Here is an 18,458-nt window from a genome sequence, read left to right as displayed (position 1 = left end):
TGAGAGTTAAAATGTGAAGTTCACATCTCGATGATTACTCTTCAGTACCCTCAAGGATGAAGCCTCAAGGCCAAAAAGGATAGTAAGATTATTTGTTATAGTCTGAGGCTAAATCTCAAGAGATTTACATTTGAATTCAAGTACAGACCTGTGGAGTTACATTCACAAAGTGTTCAAAAGAGAAAATGAAGTAGATTATATGACAGATAAATCTTCAGCATCTTTTCAGAAAATACAATTTTTCCTGCTTACCAGATCTTTGCAGAAAGAGGGAAAAAATGTAATGGTACTTTAAAATCTGAATATTTAAAAATGAAGCCTTTTATTATGAAATGTATTATTAAATATATATTATTTTAAATGTAAAATAAAGACTATTTTACTCTTTTTTAAAAAAATTTATTTATTTCTAGAGAGAGGGGAAGGGAGGGAGGAAGAGAAGGAGAGAAACATCAATGTGTGGTTGCCTCTCATGTGTCCCCCACTGGGGACCTGGTCCGTAACCTAGGCATATGCTCTGACTGAAAATCAAACCAGCGGCCCTCTGGATTGCGGCCCGTGCTCAATCCACTGAGCCATACCAGCCAGGGCAAGACTACTTTATTCTTACACTAAATATTAGTAACATGGTGCTGAGCAATTAAGACCTAAGATAGTCAACAGGAGTTTGGCTCAAAAAATTTCATTTTGGCCAAGTTTCTCTCTTCCTAGGATTAAATTCTACCTCCTTATGACAAAAGATGATGAAAGTACATTTAGCTATCTAATTATACTTTGTTTTATCCTTATGTGGTTCATCAGGAAGACTTAAGGCTTTTTGACAGTAATTCATCCTCAAATGTCTCAAACACCCACAAAAAATTTAACTGTAACATCAGCAAACACGATCTAGATGACCAAATGTTAAGAAAGTTATTTTGTCCCCCAGGAGATTTTCCATACTCTCTTTTAGAAAACAGGCACTGTTGACAGTTTAGTAGTATGTGACTCAAGACATCCAAAGTTGAATAGGAAGGCTAGGAGTTCAGGAAGAGGTTATTATTTTTTAAACAGCTTTCCTGAGAGACAAACTACACACCATACGATTCATCCATTGAAACCATGCAATTCAATGGTGTTTAGTACATTCAGAGTTGTATAACGACCACCACAATTAATTTTAGAACATTTCATCACCCCCCAAAGAAACTCTATATCCATTAGTAGTCACTCTCCATTCCCCTCCAAATCTTCAGTCCTGCACAACCATTATCTATGTTCTGTCTCTATGAATTTGTCTATTCTGGATATTTCATATAAATGAAATCAAGTATGTGGCCTTTTGTATCTGACTCCTCTCAGCATGTGTTTAAGGCTTACCCATGTTGCAGTATATATCAGTACTTCATTCTTTTTTATTGCCAAGTAATATTCCATTGTGTGTGTGTGTGTGTGTGTGTGTGTGTGTACATACATATATATATACACACACCACATATACATATACACACCACATTTTATTTATTCCTCCACCAGTTGTTGGGTATTTGGGTTATTTACACTTTTTGGCTATTATAAATAATGCTTCTATGAACATTCATGCAAAAGTTTTTGTGTGGACATATCCTTCTTTCATTTCACTTAGATATATACCTTAGAAGTAAACTCACTGGGTCATATGTTTAACTTTTGAGGACCTGCCAGACTGTTTTCCAAACTGGTTGTACTATTTTGTGTTCTTATCGGGAAAATATGAGGGTTCCAATTTCTCCACATGTTCATCAATACTTGGTGTTATTTGACATTTTGATTCTAGCCATCGTAGTGGGTGCAAAGTGGAATCTCTATATGATTTTGACTTGCATTTCCCAACTGACTAATGACGTTGAGCATTTTCCCATGTGCTTATTGGTCATTTGTTTATCTTCTTTGGAGAAATATCTATTCATCCTTTGCCCATTTTAAAATGGGGTTGTTTATATTGTTCATTTTTCATTTTTATAAATATATTTTGGATATTTCTTACCAGAAATTATAACCTGCAATTTTTTCTCTCATTTTACATGTCTTTTTGCTTAAAGTTATCATTTGCAGCACCTGGATTTTAAATTCTGATGAATTCTAATTTATCTATTTTTATTTTATTGCTTATACTTTGGGGGAGTTTTATTTAACTCTCCAGGGTAACAACTTTTCTATCTGAGAAATGTGATAGTATCAATTATAGAAACAAAGGCAAATGACTTTAGCACACTGAAGAGAACTTCAAAAATGAAATCTAATCCTCAGACTTCAAACACTTAAGACCAGCTACTCTCTAAGAAATTTGCTTGAAATAAAACCACTTTTTCAATTCAAAGCGTACACGAATACAGGTTGACTATATAATACTGTGGAATGACAAAACTAGAAACAGAAAACTTGAATGAGTCCACTTTGGGAACTTCCATAAGTTTCTCACTGTATTTTCCTCTAAAACATTTTACAACTTCTACTCCATTCACACAAAATAATTGTTATTGTGAAGCTTTAATGAGACAATGCTGTTTAAGTACTGGGCCTGTCCTATTTGGCATCAAATACTATAGTTACTCATACTGGACCAGTCTGAATGTAATAATGTAAATGGAATCTTTTATCACATGTACTTAAGTCTTATAATTTATAAAATCTGTTTTATCTATAAACCAATCCTTGTAATAGGCCCTTGCTTTGATTCCTAAGCATTTAACAAACTGAAAACACTATTCATAAGAAATATCAGGAAAATATAATTTTAAATACAAGCTAATATGACCTCATGTTTACTTGTCTTAATCTATATACCTCTTTTACACAAATGTTTCCAAGTATGCTCATTTTTTTCTATTTGCTAAATGTTACTTTTTAAAATTAGTTTTGTATAAAAAAGTCAATCTTATTAAAACATCTTCCTTTTAAAGAAGCTAGAAAAATGGTGTAAGGGGTTAAAAGTTATACTGAAACAAAGAACAAAAGGAAATCATCCAACGTGTGTCAGGATTTAATAAATTACTTTAGACAAGATTAAACAGATAAATTGGACTTTAAAAATAAGCAAATCATACTTGTCTTCATCACAAGTTATGGGCCAGTAGACAGGCACACACACATGCATCATTGTCTTTACTATTACCTTACTTAACGATACCTAGTTGTAGGTAAAAGCTCAAATATTCTACCCCAAAGTACCCAGACTGGGTGAAGGATAGGTAGGAAGGGGCCAGAACAATTGCACAGACAATATCTGGCAAAAGAGGTTCAAAATATAATGAGCAAGAAAGATGATGATGGGATACACATAGAACTGCACCTTTCATGGGCAAGTAAGGGTCAACACTGCCTCTGTCCTACAGTAAAATAATCTTAGGAGTATTTATTCATCATTTCCATAGTTCCCCAGAGGCAGATTGTTACGCTGTTTAACTCCATTACTCCTTTTAAATACTTACTATCATCTCCAACAGGACCTGCTGAACACTGTGCAGGGGGGTCCCGTGCCAGGTCATTCAATTCCTTAAGAGAGGAGAAAGAAGAAATGTATTCAACATAAATCTAACTGTTTATCCATTAATGTAATTTTTCACTGTTACCAATATTCTCTGTCTCATTAGTATAGCTTTTTTTAAAAGCATTCCTTCAGACTCAGAGAAGGATAGGTTTAAGTATTTTAGATTCTTGAACACAAATCTATGTTTTAAATAGTGGACCATTTTTACTTATAGTTTAATAGGTAAATATAAGGAAGGGAAATAGAATTATGTACTAAAGCACCACAAAAACAGTTTTAAAGTAAAAACTGCATTTATTAGTTTTTTAAAAAAGATTCACAGCCAATTTTTGTACCTCAAAACAATTGGGTTACACTCAAGACAACCTCTTGAAGTCATAGATATTCCAAATTATACAGGATCATCTAATAAAATGTTGACACGTTTTCAGATGATATCTACTACCAGGGTTCCAAAGGTAGTAGAAAAAAACTAAAAAACTAAAAAAATAAAAAAAAATTAAAAGGCTGGCTGAAGTAATAAAACCCATCATAAAGTTTTATAATCAGAAGTGGTTCTACCTATACTAACGCTCTACAACCAGATGCCAGCTTCTTAGCTATTTTAACATAAGAGCCCACAAACTTGAGATTTGCTCCTGAGTAGGGAAGTCTGAAAAACCCAAGGCAGGAAATCATATTATATTCCTCTCCCCTTAACTTGGCATTTGAGATAAAAATCAAGCTCTGGGGAAGGACTAGTTTTAGATTTTATTTTACAACCAAAACCGTAAAACCTAATATTTTAAAGTACAATAAAAACTACTCAGAATCTTATTGAGTTGATAAAGATAGGGTTTTAATATTCCAAAAATATACTTTTTAATTTGCAGTACCATAGTTAACTCTGTAAGTCTTTTCCTCTGAGTTAACTTATTCAACTAGTCATTTTGGTACATTAAATTATTCTGTTTCATTGTATCTGTAATTACGCTTGGAGGACAAAATATAAAAAGTACAGAAATAAAGTTTGCCTTTTTAAAGTGCTGAAACTGAGATAAAGATTTAACATATTTACTTTCTCTACTATTTCAATTTTTGGATTTTGTACCTCTCTACAACAGAGATTCCTTGCTCATCTCAAGAAAAAAATTACCTATATACAATGCCCATTCCCAAATGTTTTAATACAGTTCAGTGTAACTAATCATGCTTGCTTGATTTAAAACAGTCATCTATTTCCCTTTTCTTTTTTTAAAGATTTTATTTATTTTAGAGAGAGAGGAAGGGAGGGAGAAAGAGAAACATCAATGTGTGGTTGCCTCTCGCATGCCGCTTAATGGGGACCTGCCCTGCAACCCAGGCATGTGCCCTGACTGGGAATCGAACTGGTGACTCTTTGGTTCACAGGCTGGCACTCAATCCACTGAGCTACATCAGCCAGGGGAGTTACCTATTTCTTTTGACTAATACAGCAATAGATTGTTATTGAAATATAATCTGAATTAAACAAGCTGTGCTGAAGTCTTGACATGTTCATTAAATGAAAATTTACTTGTGATTTATCAGTAACATCTTCCTTCTTTCAAGTTAAATCATGGTGCTCTGGCTGGTATGGCTGAGTGGTTGAGTGCTGGCCTGCAAAACAAGAGGTTGCTGGTTCAATTCATGGTCAGGGCACATGCCTGGGTTGCAGGCCAGTCCCCACTTGGGGGCGTGTGATCAATGTTTCTCTCACACACTGATGTTTCTCTCCCTCTCCTTCCCCTTCCTTCCCCTCCCTAAAAATACATAAATAAAACCTTTTTTTTTAAAAAAAGGCATCATTCAAATTAAGTCACCCTTTTCCATGCTGAACGACATCAAAGTTTAACAATGAGAGCTAAATTTACTTAAGTTGAATATAAGATCCATGAGTCCATTTCATGAGTATGATATAATTAATTTTAAAAATCTAACCCAAACTTAGGCTAACAGACATTTAACACACTCATTAAACACTTCCTTGGTTCAAGGCATGGATATGGATTCATCTCACAAGCATAATACCAAGTAAAAGAAGTCAGACATAAAGGCTATGCTCTGGGGGGGAGGAAGATGTTCTGTATGGTTTTATTGATAATGACACTCTGGAAAAGGCAAATTTATATTAACAGAAAGCATCAACAGTAAGCTCCAGGGTAGGGAGGGAATTGGAGGGATGGGACTGACTACAAAAGAACATAATAAAAATGTGAGGGGTGATAGAAATGTTCTATATCATGACTTTGGTAGAGATTGTACAACTGTGTATATATTTATCAAAACTCAAACTGATACTTACAATTGTTGAATTTTATTGTATATTATGTATTTCAAAGTTGTTTATTTTAAAAAAGCATATATCCATTCATCTTTGTATGGATAAAAGATCTCTGAAGAATATGCAAGAAACTAGTTAACAGTACTTGTCTTCAAGAAGGAAAGCTTGCTTTCGGGGTGAAAATGGGAACTGTATATATTCTTTTATACTTTTTAAATTTTTTATATTTAAAAAAAATTTATTTATCTTTAGAGAGAGGAGAAGGGAGGGAGAAAGAGAGGAAGAGACGCATCATTGTGTGGATGCCTCTTGAACACCCCCCAGTGGGGACCTGGCCCGCAACCCAGGCATGTGTCCTGACTGGGAATTGAACCAGCAACCATTTGGTTTGCAGCCCACGCTCAGTCCATTGACTACACCAGCCAGGGCAAATTTTTAAAATTCTTTTAACAATTTTATTCATTTTGTTTTTAGAGAGGGAAAGGAAGAGACAAAGAGGGAAAGGAAGATCAATATGTGGTTACCTCTCACACACCCCTAACTGGGGACCTGGGACACAACCCAGACATGTATCCTGACTAGGAATTGAACCAGGGGCCATGTGGTCTGTAGACCGGCACTCGATCCACTGAACCACACCAGCCTGGGCTATACCTTTTAAATTCTGTAACAACTGTATTTACCTCCTTTTTGAAAAACAAATGACCAGTCCTTGGCTATAAATTTGGATTAAAATAAAATACCTATTAAAAGTAGTAAACATCTGCAGGATAATCGAAATAATGAAAACATAGACTGAATAAATACAAATTTGATGTCTCAGCATCAAGATGAAAAGTGAAGCTGAATCTTAAATTTTAATAAAGGCACTGACCTAGACAGATCACTTGGGCAGAAAAAATACCCCTATATATCAGCACTGTTTTTTGTTTAACAGTTGGCTTTATCAATTGGCTTTACATTTATATAGTATCTTTTTTACTCTAAAAGAAAAAAAACATTACTAGAATTGAGATTAGGGGCTATAAAACGAAAAATCAAGGAACTGTTCTATTTATTTAAAAACTTCTCTGTAGAAAGAGCAAGAGAAATAAAGTATACATAATTAAATTTAGAAAAGAGGGGCAATTAAGATAGAGAATCCTCCATTTTTTAAAAAACATGTTATTTACAAGCCCTGGCTGGTGTAGCTCAGTGGACTGAGCATGGGCTGCAAACCAAAGTGTTGCAGGTTCGATTCCCAGTCAGGGCACATGCCTGGGTTGCAGGCCATGACCCCCAGCAACCACACATTGATGTCTCTCTCTCTCTCTTTCTCCCTCCCTTCCCTCTCTAAAAATAAATAAATAAAATCTTAAAAAAACATGTTATTTACTTTTTAGAAAGAGGGGGAGGGAGAGAAATATCAATGTGTGAGAGATACATTGATAGGTTGCCTCTCACACACCCTCAACTGGGGAACCTGGCCTGCAACCCAGGAATGTGCCCTGACTGGGAAGCAAACTGATGACCTTCTGGTTCACAGCTCGGTGCTCAGTCCACTAAGCCACACCAGCCAAGGCAAGAATCCTCAATTTCTAGAAAGATTATATATTCTTTCTTTGAAATCTAAAAAAATAAAATAAATAAAATAAAATAAAGTAAAGTAAAACTTATTTTGGAGCAAATTATGGATTATACTGAATGATTCTCAATTTACAAATTTCCTACCCTGGCTGGTGTAGTTTAGTGGTTTGAGCACAGGCCTATGAACCAAAGGGTTGCCAGTTTGATGCCTGGTCAGGGCACATGCCTGGGTTGTGGGTCCAGGTCCCCAGTAGGGAGTGTGTGAGAGGCAACCACACACTGATGTTTCTCCCCCTTCTCCTCTCTCTAAAAATAAATAAAATCTTTAAAAATATTTTTTCCTTGATGCTGTACACTCTCCTTGTTTCTAGGTATACAGAATATATTTAAAGATTAAGGTTATAAACTTTCTCTGCAACTTTCCTGTTCCTCATCTTAGTTCAAAGTATGAGATCAAAGTAGCTCACCTTCGTTTGGCTCCCAAACCTTATACCCATTAATCTGAATTTTCTGTGAACTTTTTATTTTTAGATTTTATTAATTTATTGTTAGAAAGAGGGGAAGAAGGAAGAAAGAGAGGGAAAGAAACACATGTGTGAGAGGAACACTGACTGGCTGCCACCTGCACACCCCCAACTGGGGACCTGGCCAGAAACCCAGGCATGTGCCCTGACTGGGAATCGAACCAGGGGCCTTTCAGTTCACACACCGACGTTCAATCCACTGAGCCACACCAACTAGAGCTCTATGAACTTTTTTTTATATATTGCCTACTACTATCTTTTTGGCTCAGGTAATTGAACGGGTGACATTTCAGTTTGCAGGCCAGGGTTCGATCTACTACACCAGTCAAAGTAGGATGTTTTAAAAATTACTTTTGTCAAGTTCCTGGAAATCCTCACAAATGCTATTTATATGACAATGTAGATAGCTTCCAGTAGTGATCAAATATATAGTTGATGTGTCTGGCTTGAAACAGTTTTTCTAGGGAAAAAGGGGAAAAACAGCTTTCTTATGAAGCACATACCTTTTTATTTATTTTATATTACTATTAATATTTATTAATAAGATATACATATACACACATATATTCTTTTTCTCCAGGAGTTTACAATCTAGCCAGATGGAAAAGAAAAGCTTACTAATAATATGAGTACAAAGAAATATCTAAGTGCCCTGAGACACAAAGGCCCAAAAGAAGAAGTAACTTCAGGCTAGAAAGGTCTTATGAAAGAGGTGGCTTTTGAGTGGACAATGAAGCACAAATAGGGTTTCAACAGGCACAGGTTTTAAGCAGGGGCATTTCAAGTGTCTGGGATAGCATGAGTAAAGAAATGGAGATGAGCCCTGGCTTAGTGGCTCCGTTGGTTGGAGCATTGTCCTGTACACCAAAAAGTTGCAGATTCAATTCCCGGTTAGGATATTTACCTAGGTTGTGGGTTTAACCCCTAATCAAATGATGTTTCTCTTGCTGGGTTCAATTCCTAGTCAGGGCACATGCCTAGGTTGTGGGCCAGGTCCCCAGTACGGGGCGTGTGAGAGGCAACCACACACTGATGTTTCTCCCCCTCTTTCTCTCTCCCTTCCCCCTCTCTAAAAATAGTAAATAAAATCTTTTAAAAAATGGAGATGAGAAGAGAAACTATGTTTTGGAAGAAAGCAGTACAGACTCATTTGGCTGAGCAAAAGGAAGATGGTTTGTTTCTTCTGGTTCTTGACCCCAGAAGTTTATCCATCAAACTATCCCTACTTCTCAGAACAGCCCCATCACATTCATTGCCAAATTATGGCCAACACTTCATAGTGGCTGAGATCATTATTTACTTTGTGACTGTTATAAACCCAATACTTTTATTTTTGACTCATTTTAGTAGTGTGCTGGGATTAGGCAAGTACAGCTCAGATTTGTTACATAAGTTATTATCATACCCTAAGACAAAATGCCCTGCATCTTTTGGACTTAATTTGTCTCCGTACTTGAGTTTACAGATATTCTAAGATCATTAATGCAGAGACATCCTCCCCCATTCCTTCATAATATCCCAGATCCACAGAAATGGACATGGCTTCCAACAAGCAAAAGGAAAGAAAGCATTTTATCTTCTTTTCTGTGGAAATTCTACTAGAGAAAATCAACACAGTTATCAGAGCAGGCCTCCCATCTAATCTTTCTGCCATCTGCATCAAATGAGCAGGTGTTCCTTTGGGCTTTTTTTTTTAATTTAAGATTTTATTTATTTATTTTTAGAGAAAGGGGAAGGGAGGGCGAAAGAGAGGGAGAAAACATCAATGTGTGGTTGCGTCTTGCACGCCCTCAACTGGGGACCTGGCCTGCAACCCAGGCATGTGCTCTGAAAGCTTATACAATCCGTTCTCATAACCCAGAAAGTCAAGCCTGTTTATGAAATAAGTATGATCTAAAATTCTGCATAACAGAAGAGATCCCAATTAACCTAAGGTAAAACAGGAATTCAAAGAATTATAAAATCTTAAAGAAAATCCTTTCTCTAGACTCCTGTTGACTTTAATTATACAACCAGATTTACAGTTCAATAAGGGGGGGGGGGGGGGTCCCAGGAAGCCAGAGAATAATGAGGTCTGTCACTATTTGGCAAGTGGGAAAAAGTCAACAATAGGAAATAAAGTTTTAAGTAAAAATTAATGAGTTCAGATTTACAAGATTTTTCTATAAAATAAATTACAGTTGAATTATAAGACATTCAAATTAGCTTGGCACATTTTAAGTTTCACAAAGAAGAAACCAGTATGAAATTCTGACAATGCAACCCAATTATGAACCTGAGGTTAAAAATTGTTTTTAAAAGGCTAGAGCCCAGTTTGTTTTTTATCTATCTTCACAATAGCACAGTTATGGTTTAATATATATATATATATATATATATATATATATATGAGGGAGTGGAATGGAGGTAGAAAGACAGAGAGAGAAACATCAACGGGTTGTCTATCGCATGCCCCCAGCCAGGGACCTGGCCCAAAACCCAGGCATGTGCTCTCACAGGGAACCAAACTAGTAACTCTTCAGTTCACAGGCAAGCATTTGATCCGCTGAGCCACACCAGCCAAGGCATGGCACAGTTATGGTTCTAAAACACAACATAAATACTTACAATTTAAAAGATCAGTATTTACATACTACTTTTTGAAGATGAAAACAATCTTTTTTATTCCCCATGGACATCCTTCTTTCTCCAAGCAGCTACTGTATTCATTAATACACAAATCTGTATTATACAAATCTAGTATCATATGATACTATTACTATTTCATGTTCAATTTTTTTGTCCTCAACTGTCAAAAGTTAATTTTTGTATGCCCTCACCTCCCCCATGTAAATGCTTAATGATCAATTCCTTGAGTAGACAAAGTGCATCATATTCTCTACTGCATTTCCCAGACACTAGAACTAGAATGTAAAAGGCACTCATATGCCTGAATGAACAGATAAAATTCCTTTTCCTTTCAGTCAATGTTCTTCAACATTCTATGTTCAAATGGGGGTGGCACAAAGCCAGGTAAATGGGGAGAGTCCATGTGCTAACAGGTGATGAAGCACCTATGCTAAAAGATTCTACCACTCACTAAGTAAGCTCCTGAGAAAATACTGAACCTCTAGGAAAAGAGCTCTCTTCCTGGCATGTGGACAACCATCTGGGTAACCAGAATCTTTACACCAGCTGATTCCTTAGTTAACTACAGTTGACCCTTGGGAAACATAGGAATTAGTATAACTTCTGACTCCCCAAACCTTAACTACTAATAGTCTACTGCTGACTGGAAACATTACCTATAACATAAACAGTTGATAACACATTTTGTGTGTTATATATATCCTATACTGTATTCTTATAACAAAGTCAGCTAGCGAAAAGACAAATGTTATTAACGAAACCATAAGGAAATATGGTTTTCCATATTTCCTAATTTCCTCATTTACAGTACTTTATGTAGTTACTGGAAAAAATCCACACAGAAGTGGACCCCCACAGTTCAAACCTGTGTTGCTCAAGGGTCAACTCTAAGAAATGGAAACCTAAAAAACTTATTTTATCAACAATCACTGTCACACTCCTCTGTAACACTAATCACCACGTACCATAGTCCCAAAATTCAGAAAATGAGAAATAAATGAATTTTAATATTATCTTCTTGTGCTTCTGTGCTAGAGTGGTGAGACAATGGGGACCTCAAAAAGAGGTAAAAATAACATCCTATTTCCCATTGTATCCCATAAAACTGTACCTCTACCCCCTAAAAAAATCACACATACTGTTTTTAGTAAGTAGCATATGGTTAAGTTTTGGTATTCTGATGTTTTGAAACATATGAAAACTGTTAAACTATAACTGTAAATCCTTGAAACTTAGAAGTAATACTTCTCATGGACTTCACTCTTCTAAAGCAGTCAGTTTCTGTGTCACAAGTTCTCTAACACTAACCTAGGGAGTTCAAAATGATGAATCTTCCCAGTTACATCAGTCTTCTATAGACCAGGGGTGTCAAACTCATTTTCACCGGGGGCCACATCAGCCTTGCACCTGCCTTCAAAGGGCTGAATGTAATTTTAGGACTGTATAAAATGTAACTACTCCTTAACTAGGGGCAAGGAGTTCGGCGCTGCCACTGGGTGCTGAGCTGGATAAAATAAGGTGGAGGGCCAGATTCAGCCCACAGGCCTTGTGTTTGCCACCTGTGCTACAGACCAACAAACTCTACTATAGAAAGTTAGGTAGGTGACCAACAGTCAAGAAAGCCATTAAATCTTACTATGCTAGAAGACTGGCTACATATTTGCAAAGCTATTTCATATGATGAGTCAAAGCACAAAAAAATACAATTCAAGTAAAAAAAAAAAAAGCCTGAACCAAGTCTCAGGTCTGAGATTGTATTCTAGAATAATTATTCAAAACACCAGCTGACTTTAAAAAAAGATTTTTGCATCTCCCTAGAACAGCCCACTCTCTAAAACTAAACACTAGACAATAATAACAAGTGTAAATAGGTACATTGGAAGAAATGCCTTTTCAAAATTACCTTTTATGTAAGCTTAGAGATAGGAGCTCTTTGTCCATGTTGAAACCACTTGAGATGCTATCTAATCAAGTATTTTCTGCAAAGTAATAGAAGCATTTACTACTGTCTTGGGGGTGGATATTACAGTACCATGACAATAAGAAAAATGAACAGTTTCTGTTTTCCTAGGATAAAATTCACAATCTAAATGCACTTCCATTTTATTTGCAGCAAGAGCTGGGAGGGGATTAGACAGAAAATTCAAGTCTACAGTTAGGCTGGTAAAAGGTCTGGTACCACAACTAGCATTATCTGTTTCAAAAACATTTATAATTTCTGATATTAAGAACAAAGCATAGCACTTGTAAGCAGGTTTTTTAAAATTTTAATTTATTTTTAGAGAGAAGGGACGTGAGGGAGAAAGAGAGGGAGAGAAACATCAATGTGTGGTTGCCTCTCTCGTGTCCCCCACTGGAGACCTGGCCCACAACCCAGGCATGTGCCCTGATTGGGAATTGAACCAGTGACCCTTTGCTTCATAGTCTAGCACTCAATCCACTGAGCTGCATCAGTCAGGGCTGTAACCAGTTTTTACTATGGTAAATCTGACCAATTAACTCACAGGGAATGCTTAACTCAAATAATCACTACAGTGGTGCTACTTCAGAATTCTGAGATTTTTGAGATTAACAAAGAGGAGGTGGCAAGCAGAGAAGTTCTTTGGTATGAAAACATTCTGAATCAAGTTAAAAAAAAGAGTACAGCCCCGTCAGCTTCAAGTTTCCTAATATACGTGTGCTATCAATGAGTTAAGCAAGAGTTTTAGTAGGAACAAGGCTGACAGTAAGAAATTCTTTCTTCCTGTAACTCAATTTTGTCTGACATTTTCCAGAACAGGCAGACATGCAGGAAGAGGACCACCTCCTTGGTCATTAGACTAGTAATCTTATAGGGAAAACTAAATAACACAAGGTAAAAACTCAAAAGAACCTAGTGATTACATTTTAATGCTGCAAGAAATAATTTAATCCATGTACATATATGGCTTTTTTTAAAAATATATTTTATTGATTATGCTATTACAGTTGTCCCATTTCCCCCCTTCTCTCCCCTCCACCCTGTACCCCCCTCCCACCCACATTTCCCCCTTTAGTTCATGTCCATGTGTCATACTTATGAGTTCTTTAGTTTCTACATTTCCCGTACTATTCTTGCCCTCCCCCTATCTATTTTCAACCTACATTCTATGCTACTTATTCTCTATACCTTTTCCCCCTCTCTCCTCCTCCCACCCCCCTGCTGCTAACCCTCCATGTGCCCTCCATTTCTGTGGTTCTGTTCCTGTTCTAATTGTTTACTTAGTTTCTTTTGGTTTTGCTTTAGGTGTGGTTGTTAATATTTGTGAGTTTGCTGTCCTTTTACTATACATGTCTTTTCTTTATCTTCTTTTCTTAGATAAGTCCCTTTAGCATTTCATAAAATAAGGGCTTGGTGATGATGAACTCCTTTAACTTGACCTTATCTGAGAAACACTTTATCTGCTCTTCCATTCTAAATGAGAGCTTTGCTGGATAGAGCAATCTGGGATGTAGGTCCTTGTCTTTCATGACTTGGAATATTTCTTTCCAGCCCCTTCTTGCCTGTAAGGTCTCTTTGGAGAAATCAGCTGACAGTCTGATGGGAACTCCTTTGTAGGTTACTGTCCCCTTACCTTTTGCTGCTTCTAGGATTCTCTCCTTCGTTTTTACCTTGGCTAATGTAATTATGATGTGCCTTGGTGTGTTTCTTCTTGGGTCCAACTTCTTTGGGGCTCTCTGAGCTTCTTGGATTTCTTGGAAGACTGCTCCCTTTGCCAGATTGGGGAAGTTCTCCTTTATTATTTGTTCAAATACGTGCTCAATCTGTTGCTTTTCCCCTTCCGATTCTGGTACCCCTATAATTTGGATATTGGAACGTTTAAAGGTGTCTTGGATGCTCTTAATCTTTTCCTCAATTTTTTGAATTCTTATTTCATCATGCTTTCCTGCTTGGTTGATTCTATCTTCCTTCTGGTCCACTGTATTGTTTTGAGACTCATATTCCTTCCTTTCACTATTGGCTCTCCTCCGCGTGTCTTCCTGCATCTGTTTTATGGTAATCTGCATTCTTTCATCTAAATTTCGTCCAAAATCAACCAGCTCCGTGAGCTTTCTGATCACCAGTGTTTTGAACTGCGCATCTGATAGATTGGCTAATTCTTGGTCGCTCAAAAGGATGAGTCCTGGGGGACTGATCTGCTCTGTTGAAAACATATTTTTTTTTCCCCCTGTCTCTCCTTTTTTTTTTCCGGTCTGGTTGCTCTTGTTACGGTGGGGAGTGGAGCCTTAGGTGCTCACCGGGGCTGGGCACCCCGGTCGCTAGATTGTGACGTTATATGTGGGGGTGGGGAGGGAGCAGGACGGGAGAAAACAATGGCGGTAGTTCCGTTCCCCTGGACTCAGATCCTTGTCTGGGCTTCTGGGCCGCGAGCTCTGCCCTGGTCCACAATTGCTACCCCTCTGGGTCTGCCAGCCGCAGCTTGCGTACTCAGGGATCACCGCTGCCTTCTTGCGCCCCGGATGGCTTTTGCGCCGATTTCGCGCCAAACCTTCCCCCGACCTCCGCGCGCCGCCGACCCGAGCCAGCCCCGCGCCCGCCCGGCTGTCTTCTCCTACCAGTCCGGCTGAACGCGTCTACTTCAACTTCTTGGCTGTCCGACTTCCATTCAGATAAATCTTCTGCCGGATCTGGGTGTTATTCTGATAGTAAATTATTGTTGTAAATTATTGGTTTTCTAATCTTGGTTGTACGAGGAGGTACGGTGCGTCCACCTATTCCTCCATCTTGCCGGAAGTCCATATATAGCTTTTTAGAACACTTAGATCCTAAGATCTTTTATTGTTTTAATTCCTTATCCTTAGTCTCCTGGCAGTAGCCTGAACAAAGTAACTTGGGGGCAGGAGGGATCGGGGGAAGTGGGGCAATGCTGGTCAAAGATTACCATCTTCCACTTACAAGACAAGTAAGTTCTGGGGATCTAATTAATGTACAGCATGGCAATTATAGTTAGTAATACTGTATTATATACTTGAAACTTGCTGAGAATAGATCTTAAAACACACACACCAAAAAATGGTAATTGTGTGCAGTGATGGAGGTGTTAGCTAACACTACAGTGGTAATCACTCGGCAATGTGTAAGTGTACCAAATCAACACTATATACCTTAAGCTTAAACAATATTACATATCATTTATCTTTCAATGAAGCTGGAAAAAATAAAGCAATTTAGTAAGTTATTCTGACAGGGAAAGACCAAGCTGCAAGTAAATGGCTAGACTTCCTAAAAAAATCACACTTTTGGGTTTCACATCCAATGAGCCTTTCCCTTCCCCTCTACTCTTTCTTTTTCCCTTCTCCTACTGACTAGCCAAACAAATCTTCAGAAAAACTTATTTGAAATCAACATTTTGAAAATGCTAATTTAATATTACTTAACCATTAGAATTGTTTTTAATGAATCCAAAAAAGCAAAATTCTGCCACATAATTAAGTTTACAACACATGACCTTATCCAAGAAGAAAATACTATGTTATTAAGAAAACATTTAGTACATTTTCCCCTGTAACAAATCGTCTCCAGACAGTTGCCAACAATTTCTATCCTCCCTGCAAGGACGTACCACTCCTCTTACCAAGAAGTAGCCTAGCCCTGGGCAGTATGCCCTTTTGGTTGGAGAGAAGTCCTATAAATCAAAAGGTCACGGGTTTGATTCCTGGTCAGGACACTGTGCCTAGGCTGCAGGTTCAGTCTCTGGGGACACATACAAGAGGAAACCAATAGATGTTTTTCTTTCGCATCAATGTTTCTCTCCCCATCTCTCTCCCCCTCCCCCCCTCTCTAAAGTCAATAAGCATGTCCTTGGGTGAGGATTAAAAAAAAGTAGTCTACTTCTCTGCCAATTGACTCTAGGCTGGACATGCGTCTTGAGAAGTAAATATGGCACTGTATCAGTTACAAGTACAGTTTTTCTTCTTTTGCTCTCTCGGAGCTCTGAGCCACCAATGAGCCACCACACAGAAGGTACGCATTATCTTCTTGGAAAGGCCATTCAGGGGTAGGAGGTGCACATTCTAGCCAACAGTCATCATCAAAGCCCGGACAGGTGGGAAGGGTCTTCTTAGACCTTCTAACCCTGATGCCAGCAGAATACAACCACAGGAAAGACTCTGGCTGACAACATATGAAGCAAAACCGCTTGTCAATCCACAGAACCCTGTGACATAATAAATCATTTTTAAGGCACTAAATTTTGGGGTCATTTGTTAATACAGCAAAGCTAACTGATAAATGCCCCTATATGTCTCTAAAGAGGATAGGACTCTGAATAAACAAATTCTTCCAACAATTACCACCATAGCAGTTTCTCAGCAAAACAATGACAAATTTCTAATTCTGTTAAATACTAAAACAAACAAAAAAATCTACCCTGTTACTGAAAGCTATTAGCCCAAGAGAAATAGTTTTAATATTTTAAAATACTGTTAAGGAGGGAAAGTCATAATAAAAGTAGTTTATTTCAAGTGATCCATGTCCCTTCAAATTTAACATTCTAATATATTGCCCATGGTCCTTCACAGCAACACACAATATTTAATCTTAGCAGGTATAAGTATTTACCTTAAAGCTCAAATGAAGTAAATAAGTTACCCAACTTAGCTAAATTTAGAAGACAGTCATTTTAAAATGTTATGTATTAATGTATGAGAATATTACTATTTCCATAATATTTAATGTCCAATACTTTTTTCAGTTATATATAAGTAAATAGATCCACAGGGGTTCTGCATTTTATGACTTTTGAAGTACCTATTCTTTTAAAGCTACAATCCCTAGACACATGAATTTTGATGTAACACTATAGCATGTGTTAAAAAATATATACAGGAAAAACCATTGAAAGTATTTCAGACTTCCAAGCAAAGTGACAAATATTACTTTTACTCTCTCTCAAAATCCTATTACAGTAAGAGGAAACAGATTTTTTTTAAAGGTTTAACCCACCAGTATAAAAATGAGAAAGGAGACAACAGTATCAAAACTTTTAGAACCTAAAAAGCAGATTGATAACTGATAGTAGCTTATTAGCAGTCACAAAAAGGTGAATCCTAGTTCATGGGAAAAACTCAAGAAGGAACCAAATTTAATTTACAATGGCTCAGAAACTGACTGGGCAAGCAACCCCTGGAAGAAGGGCTAAAAACAGGAGGACTGCTTGCAAGTCTAAGCAGACGAGGATACAATCAGCAGTATCTACAGAATGTGGGACAGTATACAGAATACAGAACCTGTTTTATTCAACAAAAAAGTATATGAAAAGAGGGATAACTATATACTAACAAAGACTTAAAAGACATCAACCAATTAATTCACTTATTTATACATTGATTCAAACAAATCAAATGTAAAAAATCTAATTTGAAAGAAAAAATTTAACTAGGCATTTGCTATCAAGAAATTGTTTATATTTTTAGATGTAGTAATAGAATTGCGTGTGTAATTTAAAGAGTCCTTTCCTCCAGGTTTTTCAATCTGGGCACTATTGGCTTTCAGGACAGAAAATTGCTTTGTTTTGTTTTTTAAAGATTTTACTTATTTTTAGAGAGAGGAGAAGGGAAGAAGAAAGAGAGGGAGAGAAACAGTGATCAATTGCCTCTCTCAAGTCCTCAACAGGGAACCTGGCCAACAACCCAAGCAAGTGCCCTGACTGGGAATTGAACGTGACCTTTCGGTTTGCAGGATGACACCCAACCCACTGTGTCACATCAGAGTGGATAAGTCTTTGCATTGTAGGATGTTTAGCAGCTTGCTAACCTCTACCTACTAGATGCCAGTAGCACCTAGTAACCTTCCAGTTGCGAAAACCAAAAACATCTATAACAATGCCAAATGTCACCTGGTGGGCAAAATTGCCCCCAGCTGAGAACCACTGCCTTATCTTTTAGTAATACCTTCTGAATCAGTTACATATAAAAGATCATATGACACACC

General features: G+C 37.2%; 1 protein-coding gene across 1 annotated transcript in view; it reads right to left on the bottom strand.

The window, feature by feature from the left end:
• Positions 1-18,458, bottom strand: part of UBE2D2 (ubiquitin conjugating enzyme E2 D2) — a 47,244-nt gene that overhangs the window by 11,062 nt on the left and 17,724 nt on the right. The window contains exon 2 of the mRNA XM_028527197.1: positions 3,450-3,513. Coding sequence (XP_028382998.1) covers positions 3,450-3,513 — 64 coding nt within the window. The remainder of the gene's footprint in view (positions 1-3,449; positions 3,514-18,458) is intronic.

Source organism: Phyllostomus discolor, chromosome 13 (assembly GCF_004126475.2).
Source record: "Phyllostomus discolor isolate MPI-MPIP mPhyDis1 chromosome 13, mPhyDis1.pri.v3, whole genome shotgun sequence".
In the NCBI taxonomy this organism is placed as follows: domain Eukaryota; kingdom Metazoa; phylum Chordata; class Mammalia; order Chiroptera; family Phyllostomidae; genus Phyllostomus; species Phyllostomus discolor.
The sequence above is the reverse complement of the archived record's forward strand: the minus strand, read 5'-3'. Positions and strand labels throughout refer to the sequence as shown.